Source organism: Silene latifolia, chromosome Y, assembly GCF_048544455.1.
Source record: "Silene latifolia isolate original U9 population chromosome Y, ASM4854445v1, whole genome shotgun sequence".
NCBI classification, from domain to species: domain Eukaryota; kingdom Viridiplantae; phylum Streptophyta; class Magnoliopsida; order Caryophyllales; family Caryophyllaceae; genus Silene; species Silene latifolia.
In genome coordinates, this window is record NC_133538.1 from 172,792,603 (window position 1) to 172,804,859 (window position 12,257).

A 12,257-nucleotide genomic window follows, 5' to 3' on the forward strand; every position below is an offset into this window, starting at 1 on the left:
AGGGAGGTGACTAGCTTATAGTATCTATCCCCACAGACGACGCCAATTGTTCCGGGTGTAATTCCGGAGCAGGATTTATGACCACTTAAGCTTGTAGAATGACGTCTTTTGCTTGTCTCTTCCTTTCGCTCTCTCCTGTAAAAATGAACAAACTGAGGGCTCGGCTTGGTACCGAGCGTACTCACTCCGACGCTCAAGTCAGTAAACTTAAAGAGATAAGTTGTGTGTTAACTTGGCAAAGTATATTGTAGAGAGATAAGGGAGTTTATACCAGTTTTTCGGTTAGTTTTGGGATCCTTTTCTCAAAGAGAGAAGTGGAGTATTTATAAACTTTCACCTTTTGTCACGTAGTGGCCAAGTGGCCAAGTGGCTAGCAGGTGGAAAGACTATCTTACCCTCGGCCGAGGGACCCATGCCGGGGCGGCAGGCCTGGTTGACTCCATGCCGAGGGGACTGGATGTGAGTACGCGGATATGCCTCTCGGCCGGCTAGTTGCCGAGACCGAGACCCAAGTGACACGCCGACAGGCTATGTCGGTTAGGCTGTCTAATACGTTGACTTGCTGTCTTTTGGCTTTGACCTTGCTCAATGTGTTGACTCGGTCAGCGGGTGCAGAATATGCCCCATCAATTGTTTTTTAATTGTTATCGAATATGTTTAAAGCATATCTCGCATATACATTTGGATTTATGTATGTAAACTAAGTATTACCAGAAGCTGTTATTCATCTTTTTCTAATAAAAGAAGCTGTTTTTCATGAGATACAGAGCTTGATTATTAGTTTTACCGGAGATGCTCTGCTTGTGCCTTGTTGATTCAATTATGACCGGTTATCCATGCATGTTATTCCCTCCTATTCGGAGTTTTCTTCCCCTTTGATGTAGGTACAAAATTTTAGGAGATGATTAAAGAATAAATAAAGGAAGATGGTGGGGTTTGTGAATTGGAGAGAGGAATGAATAATTAGGAATTAAATAAGGAATTGTGAGTTGGGTGGGGTTTGGTGATAGGAGAGAGGAATGATTAAAATAAAAGTAAAAGTTGGGGTGGAGTTTGGTAATAGGAGAGAGGGATGAATAAAATAAGAGTAAAAGTTTCCAAAATAAGAAAGAAGAAGAAAACCTGAATAATCCGTTTAAGAAAATAGGGAAGAAAATAGTGAATAAGAGGGAGTATAAGCAAAAAAAGTAGACCCGTTTTCTAAAGGGGTAATGTACCCTTGTCACATTTAGACTCCATTAACCAAATGTGTTTGGTGTAGTGGTTGCTCACTTCATCCCTTAACCATGAGGTCAGGGGTTCGATCCCTGCCCATGGGAGTGGAGCAAACTCTTTGGCCAGCCGTTTACCTCTTTGTAAGAGCACCCGTGGCGAAGGGATTATACACTGTTGTCGACGGTGGATACCCCGGTTTACACCAAAAAATGTTTTTTGACTCCATTACCGCTGTGAGTACAATGACAAGATGATCATAGTTCCATAAAAATAATTCTGTTATTTTTTTTTAGATTGTAGTATGAGAGGCTAATATATGAGCGATATAGATAGAGAGGAGAGGAAGGTGAGCAAAAGTAAACGAAATCTCATTTTCACTCCTTAACTTCATTTTGTTTGAGAGAGAGATGCCAGCAAAAGCGATTGAGATCTCATTTTAACCCATTAACTTTATTTTTAGAAGACAAATCATTTCAAAATATTAAAAGACAATTATCTTCCCTTTAGTAATTTGTGATGTAAAGTTAGATTAGTTTGAATATAAAAAATAAAACAATGTTAGTTATGTTAGAGTAAGAAATGTGATTAAACATTTCAATTCTAATGCTTGGTTCCTTGCCAATAAGGTGTATTAACTATCATTGTTCAGTAATGTCGCTAAGTGAAGCGGTAACGTTAGTTGCAGATTTGCTTATGATGGCTTTGTCATATTTTAGCAGATTTGATATTTTTTTCTTGCACAAACTAATTTTCTATGTATTTAGATCCCCTGAACAAAACCGCAATAAGTAACAAATGTAGAATACACCCATGTGTTGATGGCAAGATTAAAAAATGTATATATTTGGATGGATGAAAATATAATTTCATTTTTGGATTTTCTTTGTAATAAGACCTTTTGTTTCTCATGAAATAATTAAGGGTTTAGAATTCTTGCTAAAATCAACAGTTGTATTCATCTTACAATTAAAACTCTTTGTTTATGGAGTACGTGCTTAGGCGTCATTAGACATTAGTCTACTTTTTTTTCTAGTATGGTTCAACAAGCTACTAGTTTCAAACTACTGATGATGTTAACCAACAATTACTATCTTTAAACTACTTTTATCGTTACTAAATTTGAACATGTTAAGATACACCGCTAACAAGCAACAACCCGTAATTCACAATATCTTGGGGTATCACGTGCAAAGTGCGTGATACAACAACTAGTTTATACCAAATATCTACCTACCATAATTACATATACATCAAATCACATCAAATCTAGGTTTAAAGTGTCTGGTTCTACCTAGTCGAGTAGCTTACTTTGTATTGGCTACAATAATGTAAGTTATTCACCTTCTGTAAAAAAAAAAAAATATCACATAATAGGTTGATATATCAAGTACCAAATTACTAATGTCGATACATCTTAAGATACTCTCGAGATATCCTATCAATACTTAACTAGTGTAGATCCCACGCAAATGCGTGGTATATATAGACCTTTTAATTTTTACTATAATACTTATAGATTATAGATTTATATTTCATAAATTTTAAAAAACAAAAATTAATCTTAAAATTAATTAAGAGAATTGAGTAATTTTATGAAGTGTGTTTTTTATGAAAATATTTTAACTACCACATATTATTTTAATAAATTATTTTTTTCCTCATGAAGTTAATAATAGGAGTAACAATTTATGTATAGATTATAGTTTTATACCAATTTTGTTTTATTTTTGTTAAAAGATTATATTTTTAAGTTTAATGATGAAAAAGTTATTTTTAAATGAAAAATTACTCTAACAAATGAAATCTAATTCGTTTCCATATATAAGCTATAACACTTTGGAGGGAATATTTTAGAGAAGTTTTAGGGGTCGTTTGGTTCACAATGGGAAATTGCAAAGTCCAGGAAGATCCAATTACTATGCTATTCTATTTCATGTGAATTTGAAAAAATTGTTTGGTTGCATGTGGGAACTCCAATTTCACAGGAACTTCCACTTACCTAGGGGGCATAGGTAAGCAACTTCCTCCATTATGGAGGAATTAGAGTTTCTAGGAAGTTCCAAGTGAATTGGGGCAACCAAACAACTAGCTATTTTTACACTTCCCATAAATTACAATTCATATGTTTTTTATGGGCAACCAAACAAGTCTTTATTCTCTTAGTATATAGGGGAATTGAATTAAATTTCGTTCGAATGTCTCACCTTGCTGCCCGGCCCAGTGCCAGTGCCCCCATAAGTCTTCCCATTATCGTTCAATTTTGTCGCTTGTTTATTCATACTACGTAAGTACGTTCTTGTATACTCCGTATATTTTTGTCCTTTTAAGCTACGATTACATGAAATCCTTGTTTGTTAATCCCCCTGTTCTGATGAATAGTTTACACTGCTTTGTTTTGTGAAGGAGAAATAAAACAAATGCATACTATTAACCGGGACGGATGTTGAAATATAAAAAGGAATTAAATTCCTTATATATTCCAATAACGGAGGAGTACTTGATAGTGTCAAATAGAGTCGAGTCAAGTGAGTGTTCTTAGCATCACTCATGTGTTTAATACGGGCCTTTAAGTACACCAATGATAATAAGTGATTCTCATTTATCGCAGCTATGATCTTGGTGTTTTTGGACTAACTAGGAGTTGGGAGTGCTATAAAGTCAAGCACGGAGGCAAGTCAAACCCGAAATGGATCAAGAGAGACAACTTACAATGAAGTTGAAGATGACCATAACCGAGGGATATGCCACGAGTCAAGGGAAGACAAGAAGGACCTTTGGAGGAGCAACAAGACAAGAACCAAGGCAAACTTTGGAAGAAAACTTCCAGGCAATTTGGCAGACTGCCATATACCCCGACAGTCTACCACTCAACCGGCAGTCTGCCAAAACGCTTGGCTCAAGACTTGTACTTCCGCCTTCTGTGTAAATCAAGGCCCATTCCGGGCTTACCCTAGAATTTCGTGCAGCACTATATATACCCCAATATTTGAGATTAAAAGGAGAACTAATCTTGTAATAATTAAGACAAAAATTCTCTTTAATTTATGTCAATCTTTCTTCAAACTTTGGATTGTAATTTGATTATGGAAGGCTAATCTTCCTTAACTTGGTGTAATTTCATTTAAAGTTTTAAACTTTGGTGTTGTAAGACTCTCTAATGTTTTTTAAAGTTATTTAATACACTTTCCTTGTGCTTAATTTCTTATGTTAAGTGAATGAATGTGTGGTTTGATCATCCTTGTATCTTGTTTACTTGACTATTGCAAATTCTAGAGAAACGGTTTAATCTATTTAGGATTGTTTGAAGCAAACTTGTTGTTTGTTGATTTGGTTTAAAGGTCACATAATAAGTAGGAAAATTTATGTCTTTTCTCATTTGTATGGTTTAATCTTGTGAGAATTGATCCTAGCTTGAATATCTTGGTAAAGTTCTTAATACTCATGTTTAGTTGTCTTTCATGGTTTAATGAATTGTTGACTAAACTTGAAGGGGACACATAGATGGTTTAATTTGTGTGTGCTAATATCTTGATATTGTGGTATTGAGTGGATAACATTAAGAGAGTAAAAGAGAGTCAAGCTTTATCATTTGTTGGTTACTAAGAAGATATTACACCAAATTTCTCTTTATATATTAATTTCTTGCCCTCTAAGTGTTTGTCATATTGTCTCTTTAGCAAAGTTCATACCTTTAGTTAATGTTTGTCAACTTCTCATATGAAAACCTCTCTATTCATGTTAATCCTTGTTTTGTATTTTGTTAATAATCATTGTTTGTGATTAGTTTTACTTGTTGAGTCCTAATTATCATTAGTATTTTAGTTTGTGGTTAAAAATAGAGTCTTTAGCTAAAGGTCCTTCTCTTGGGTTTGACCATTTACTTCCGCTTTACTATTGTGTTTTTTAGAGTTAGTAGAGTCAAGTTAAGGTTATAAATTGTTTTTTTGATAGTTTAATTAGTTTACTTAACGACATCTAGTTCAAACCTATCAAATTTTGGCGTCGTTGCCGGAGAAGGGCAACATAGCTAAAGCTTGAGTTGTGTATTTTCATGCTTTGTTGTTCTTTATTCACTTTTGTTAGTAGAAGTAAGTGGTAGTTTTAATTTGTCTTGTTTAGTGTGAAGGTTTTTATGCCTAGTTCTCAAGGGGAATTAAGTGATCAAGACCTAGACTCAAGTGCAAGGGAAACAAACGATTGGTTCTTTACAAACCCATTCTATCAAAGACCGTCAAGAGTGGACTCAAGTGAAGAAGAAAGATAACTAAGAGTGTAATCAAGTGAAGAGGGACCGAAAACTATTGAGGTCACACCTTTAAATATTCGTCCACCACAAACAATGGCAAATGACACAAGGACCATAAGGGAGATTAGAGCAAGAAATTACGATGAACAACCTTTATGTATTACATACCCACCTATGGAGGATGCTAGTTTTGAGTTAAAAGGGTTTTTCATCCATAATTTTCCAAGGTTCCATGGTCAAGCGGGAAATGATCCAAACCGACACCTCTTTGAGTTTCACATGATATGTCAATGAGCCCTTCCAAATGGGGTAACGGAAGATCAATTCAAACTAAGAGATTTTCCTTTCTCTTTGCATGATGCGGCGAAAGAATGGCTATTTTGTCTTCCCGCAAAATCCGTGGCAACTTGGAAGGACATGAAGAAATATTTCCTTGAAAAATACTACCCGGATTCAAGGCACAATCATGCAAAGAAGTTAATCACCACGGTTGAGCAAGAAAATGATGAAACCTTATATGGATATTGGGAGAGGTTCAAAAGACTTGTTGCTAAATGCCCTTACCATGGGTTGAGTGGAGATGACCTTCTTGTGCACTTTTGTGAAGGCTTGGGCCAACTTAATGGAAGACTTGTGAATGCCGCCACCGGAGGGGGGGGGGGGAAGACAATCTTAGTGTTGCGGAAGTAAACGATATAATTGAAAAAATGGTCGCGAGTACACGGGAGTATGGGAGGAAGAACGATCGTGGCTAAAGAAATGTTTCCTCCATTGGTAATTCATCATCATCTACTCAAAAATTTGAAAGTGAAATGAGTCAAATCAAGCTAATAGTGGCTAGCTTAATGAACAACAACCAAGATAATGAGGGAAACCAAGGGTCCTACATTGAGTGTGAATTTTGTAAGGACCTCACCCTATTGAGGCATGTCCCATAATGCAAGAAGAGGGAATTGGGGTGGAAAATGTGAGTGCCATAGGTCATGGGAATTATAACTCTAGGAATCCTAATAGAGGAGGCTATTACAACGTGGGTAATAGAGACCTTCTTAGTTGGGGTGGTGACAAATCCAACAGTTTTGAGAATGGGCAATTCAACCATCTAAAGAACCAAAACTACAATCAACAAAATCGACCTCAAAATTTCCAAAACCAAAACCGGAATCAAAACTCCAACTTCCAAACCAAAACTGGAATCAAAACTCCAATTTTGAAAACCAAGGCCAAGGGAGTTCTTTTCAATATGGGAACCAAGGGAACAACAAGAACTTTCAACAAGGAGGGGGTTCCTCCTCTCAAGGGGATGATGACATGTCCACCAAAGAGATGTTGAAACTCCTTGTAACGGGGCAAGCCGATACAACTAGAAGGCTTGAGAAGATGGATTCCGATAAGCTCTCAAATAATGCAAGGGTCAAAAATCTTGAAATTCAACTTGGTCAAATCTCTCAAGAAATTGAAGAGAGAGAAACGTAGAGAGAGAAGCGGTTAACATTTTTTGTTTGCTTTTTGATCAAGCAATGGCTTGAGCCAGAAAATCAACAAAAAATTATCAGAAAACTCCAACTTCTACTCAAAAAAATTCACAAAACTCACAAAAACAAGTTGATTTAAGTTTTAATTCACATAATAAAGGGAAATCGCATCAAAGACAGCTACAATTTTCATCTCAGGAGCTGGAACTTGATCTTCATTCTATACTGGAAGATGATGAATTGGACCATGACGAACCTGAGGTGGAAGCGGTAGCTTAACATGTGAGTATTCCGGTGAATACTCTGATGATTCATATTACAAAAGAAGGTAGCCGGTGAGATTCTATTTTGGTCTACTTCTGTTGTTTGTTACGTACTTGGTGCGAACCCTCCGAGCTCTGTTCTGTCTGGGTTTGTTCGAAGGGTGTGGCACGCTCTGAGGGTGGATAAAATCTCATTCATGCCGAATGGTATCTTTCTTGTGAGGTTTAAAATGAAGGAAAAACAACAATTTGTTTTGAATAATTGTCATCTGCTCTTTGATAATAAGCCTGTCATTATCAAAGAGTGGATGCCTGAGACACGGTTGGTAAAACATGATGTAAAGAGGATACCAATTTGGATGAAAATTTTTGGACTTGATGTGAAGTATTGGGGAATGGGTTGCCTTAAGAAAATATGTGAAGTGGTTGGAAAATTCATCCGTTGTGATGATACTACTCTTCATAAGAACTTTCTAGGGTTTGCCCGTATCATGATTGAGGTTGACATAGGCCAAAAGTTTCTTGATGTCATTACTTTCCTGGATGAAAATGGTAATACCCAAACCTTAAAGGTTGTTTATGATTGGTTACCACTGACATGTACAGCTTGCAAGGGATTGGGACACTTAGCTGAGAATTGTAAGAAGGTGGGTGCTAAACCAATGGTTAAAAGAGTGTGGAGACCCAAGGGACCTAGAATCCCCAAGCGTCCTCAGCCTGCACCTGATAAGCCACCACAGGTGGCTCCTATTCAGAGTCAGGAGAGGATGAAACAGAAGGTCCTATCACCTGCAATTGCTATGACTCCTGTAAAGATTCCAACAACTCCAGTGATGGAGAGCTCTCTTCCCATGAGGTTTATCACTAGACTAATGAGGAATGAGACTGGAGGAAGGAGAACTTTTACTCCTGGGGTCTAACATTTTTGGAGAGTTTGTCCAATTCACTGCAGAAGTCTAGGCTTGGACTGCTTGAACATTGTACTGTGGAAAAAGGGGAAACTAGTAAGGCAACCACTGATCATGGGTAGCTATGGTGTTTGGAATATTATAGGTCTAAATAATCCTAATAAACAAAAAGAAATAAAAAATTCCTCTATCAGAATAAAGTGGGATTATTTGGACTCTTAGAAACAAAAATTCAGAATAAAAATTGGAATAAAGTTAGATGTACATTGTGTGAGGACTGGGCCATATGTACTAATTCGAGCTTGCATAAAGGAGGCAGGATTTGGCTCATATGGGATCCCAGCTCTTTTGAGGTTGATATTCTTGATATTACAGTTCAGTGTATTCATGCTACAATTGTTGATAGAGCTAGGAAACAAAAGTTCTGGTTCACTGTGGTGTATTGGCTCAATAAAGCAGCTGAAAGAGGGCCTTTATAGAATAGTTTGAGACATTATCACAATAATGTTATTGGTCCTTGGATAGTGAGGGGTGATTTTAACACAATCATTGCCAGAAATGAGAGGATTGGGGGAGCACCTGTTACTAATGCTGAGATGAGACCACTATTACAGGTTGTGCGGGATTGTGAACTAGCTGACTTAGGGGCTAGAGAAGCTTTTTTTACCTGGACAAATAAACATGAGATAGGGTCCAAGGTTTATAGGAGAATTGACAGGATGTTGGTTAATGATGAGTGGGCAATCACATTCCCCGATAGCTATGTTCATTACATGTCTGAGGGGATGTTTGATCATTGCCCTGCAATTGTTTGGCTTGAAGAGGAAACCCAACGAATAGGTGCTCCTTTTAAGTACTTTAATATGTGGTATTTGTCTCTAGATTATGATAATATCATTAGAACTGGGTGGCAAAGGAAGGTTAAAGGGACTGCTATGTTTCAAGTGGTTAAAAAGTTGAAAAGTTTTAAATATGATTTGAAGCAACTGAACATGCATCAGTTTGAGGATATAGAAAACCTGACCTATATTGCAGAGATATCTTTAAGGCAGTTCCAAGAAATGTTGATTCATGACCCCATGAATGTGGCCTTGTGTAATTCTGAAAGAGAATGTGCTAAGGAGTTGGAAGATTTGATTAAAGCTCGGGATCTGTACCTTAATCAAAAAGCCAAATGTGACTGGATGAAACTTGGTGATGATAATACAGATTACTTTTATGCCAACATCAAAAGGAGAAGAGTTAAGAATAGAGTGTTTCAGATCAGGGACTCTAATAATAAGTTATGTACTAAACCTGAGGAAATTCAACAGGCTTTTGAATCCTACTATACTCTCTGATTAGGCACCTCCAATGATGTAAGCAAGATTAACACTAGGATTGTTAAGGCTAGTAGCTACGTAGCTGTTTGACTAGGGAGCATTGTGATGTGTTGAATGCTACTGTCACAGCTGAGGAAATCAAAGATGCAATGTTGGCTATACCTGGTACTAAAGCCCCGGGTCCATATGGGTATAGTAGTCAATTTTTTATAGACAACTGGAGTATTGTTGGTCCTGACATCATTGCTGCAGTTAAGGGAGTTTTTCAGTCCGGTTAACTTTTGAAACAATGTAATGCTACCACTATTACCTTAATCCCTAAAGTTGAGTTGCCAGAAAGTGTGCAACAGTTTAGGCTTATTGCCTGCTGTAACACCATTTACAAGTGACTATCCAAGGTTATATGTGCCAGACTTGGTAAAGTGTTGCCTGAGATAATTACCCCTTCACAAAGTGCCTTTGTAAAAGGGAGAGATATTGTAGGTAACATCCTTATTTGCCAGGATCTGATCAAACTGTACAAGAGAAAGAGCTGTTCTCCAAGAATCCTGATGAAACTTGACCTTCAAAAAGCTTATAATTCTGTTGAGTGGAGCTTCTTGGAGGAGATACTGCAAGCTTTAGGCTTCCCACCAAAGTTCAAAATGATTCTGATGCAATGTGTCACAACCCCCCTCTTATACAATCTCTCTGAATGGGGATAATTTTAGCTTCTTTAAGGGAAGGAGGGGCCTCAGGCAAGGAGACTCACTCTCCCCTCTTTTGTTTACCCTCTACCTGGATTATCTCAGCAGGATTCTTATGGTGATTCAGAAGCATGAGAAGTTTCATTTTCACCCTCTATGCAACAGGATTAAGCTATCTTACCTTTGCTTTGCAGATGACTTAGTTCTATTTTGCAAGGGGATAGAGCTTCTATTGAAATGATGCTGAAGTCTTTTGATTACTTTTCAAAACCAACTGGGTTAGTTATGAATAGGAACAAGTCTAACTTCTACTGTAATGGGATTGATGAGCAACTAATCAAGGAAATTGAGCTTACTTCTGGTATGAAGAGGGGGGCAGTACCTTTTAAATATCTGGGGGTATGTGTCTCCCCAAAAGACTGTCTATTCTTGATTGTAACTGTTTGGTTGAAAGGGTGGTGGATAGGCTGCGAGGTTTGGGTGCTAGAAAATTATTTTATGCAGGCAGGACAGTATTCATTAAAGCAGTCCTATCTACTCTTCATAGCTATTGGGCTTGAATTTTTATCTTGCCTAAAACTGTTATGAGGAAGATTGAAACCATATGCAGGGCTTACGGCATGGCACTGGTCAGAAGGAAAGTCCATCTCTTGTTGCATGGGAGCACATCTGTCAACCATTGAAACAGGGAGGATTAGGATTCAAAGATTTACATCTCTGGAATGTTGCTACGATTGGTAAGTATGTATGGTGGGTAGCTAATAAAGAGGACCATCTTTGGGTTAAATGGGTTCATATAATCTATATCAAACAGTCTCATTGGGAGGATTATAAACCTGGGATGGGTAGTAGTTGGACTTGGAGGAAGATTTATCAAGTAAAAGAACTCCTTAAGCAACACATTTTTTCTCCTGGCTCTGATTACAGTATTCAGATAGGATACCAACGGCTGAAACCTATTGGTGAGGTAGTGCCTTGGTACCCATGGATGCATAATAATTAGATTGTTCCTAAGCATAGCTTCTTGTGCTGGTTAGTGGCTCGTGAGAGGCTTCTTACACAGAACAGACTTATCAAAATGAAGGTGATACAGGAGAATGTTTGTTACTTATGTGGAGTGCAGGAGGAAAATCATCAGCACCTATTCTTCGAATGTGTGTTCAGCAAGCAATGCATTTAGATGATTGCTAAGTGGTGTCTGGTTGATTTACCTACCTCCAGTTGCATTTAGTGGTAGGTTGAATGGAGGCACTGGTCTGCCTGTAGGAAGAAAGTTGTTGCTCTGATTTTGGCGTGCACTATGTACCAGATTTAGCATGCCAGAAATGTCTGCAGGATTGATGGTTGTGTCCAAAGACCAGAGAGACTGGTGTTGAGTGTTAAACAGGATAGCATTAGAAGAATGAAACAGGTGGAGATGTCTAGTAAAGATGGTAGAGTTTTACAGTGGCTTGATTTCATTCAGACGAGTTGATGTAATTGACAAAATGCAATTGTCTTACAAAGTGTGATGTAATATTGGGACTCTTATTCTATTATTAATGAAATGCTTAAATTTCCCCCAAAAAAAAATCTCTCAAGAATTTGCCAAGAACAATTAAAAGAACTCCTCCTTAATTCCTTCAACAACATTTCCTCCTCCAAGGGAAAATGCGAGTGCTATGACCTTGATAAAAGGGAGTACCCTAAATACCCCTCCCAAGAAAAAGAGAAAAGCAAAAGCTAAGGAAGATGAAGGGGATTTGAGAGACCTTGAAGAAGAACTCATTGTGGAAGTGAAAGATGCTTTATCAAGCAAGGGTAAAGACAAAGAAAGTGAGGAAACATCAAGCAAGGATATTAAGGAAAATGCAAGGGAAACACCCAATGAATCAATTGAAGACATTCTCAAGGAATACACCCTGGAGGTACCCTTCCCTCATCCCCTCACACATTCTAAGAAAATAGAGCATAATGCCGACCTCTATGAGACATTTAGAAAGTGTGAGGTCAATATTCCTCTACTTACTTTGTTGAAAAGTGCTCCGAGATATGCAAAATTCTTAAAGAAACTTTGCACGCCTAGGAGAAACTCAAAGAAAGGCACTCAAAAGGTAAGGGTGAGTGAGCACGTCTCCGCCATTTTCAAAAGGTCACTTCCTA

General features: G+C 37.6%; 1 protein-coding gene across 1 annotated transcript; it reads left to right on the plus strand.

The window, feature by feature from the left end:
* Positions 1–9,578: 9,578 nt before the first annotated feature.
* Positions 9,579–11,589, plus strand: LOC141629441 (uncharacterized). Its single transcript, XM_074442442.1, has 4 exons — positions 9,579–9,702; positions 10,333–10,514; positions 10,726–11,093; positions 11,451–11,589. Exons 1-4 carry the CDS (start codon positions 9,579–9,581, stop codon positions 11,587–11,589), a joined length of 813 nt encoding a protein of 270 aa, XP_074298543.1.
* Positions 11,590–12,257: the final 668 nt, after the last annotated feature.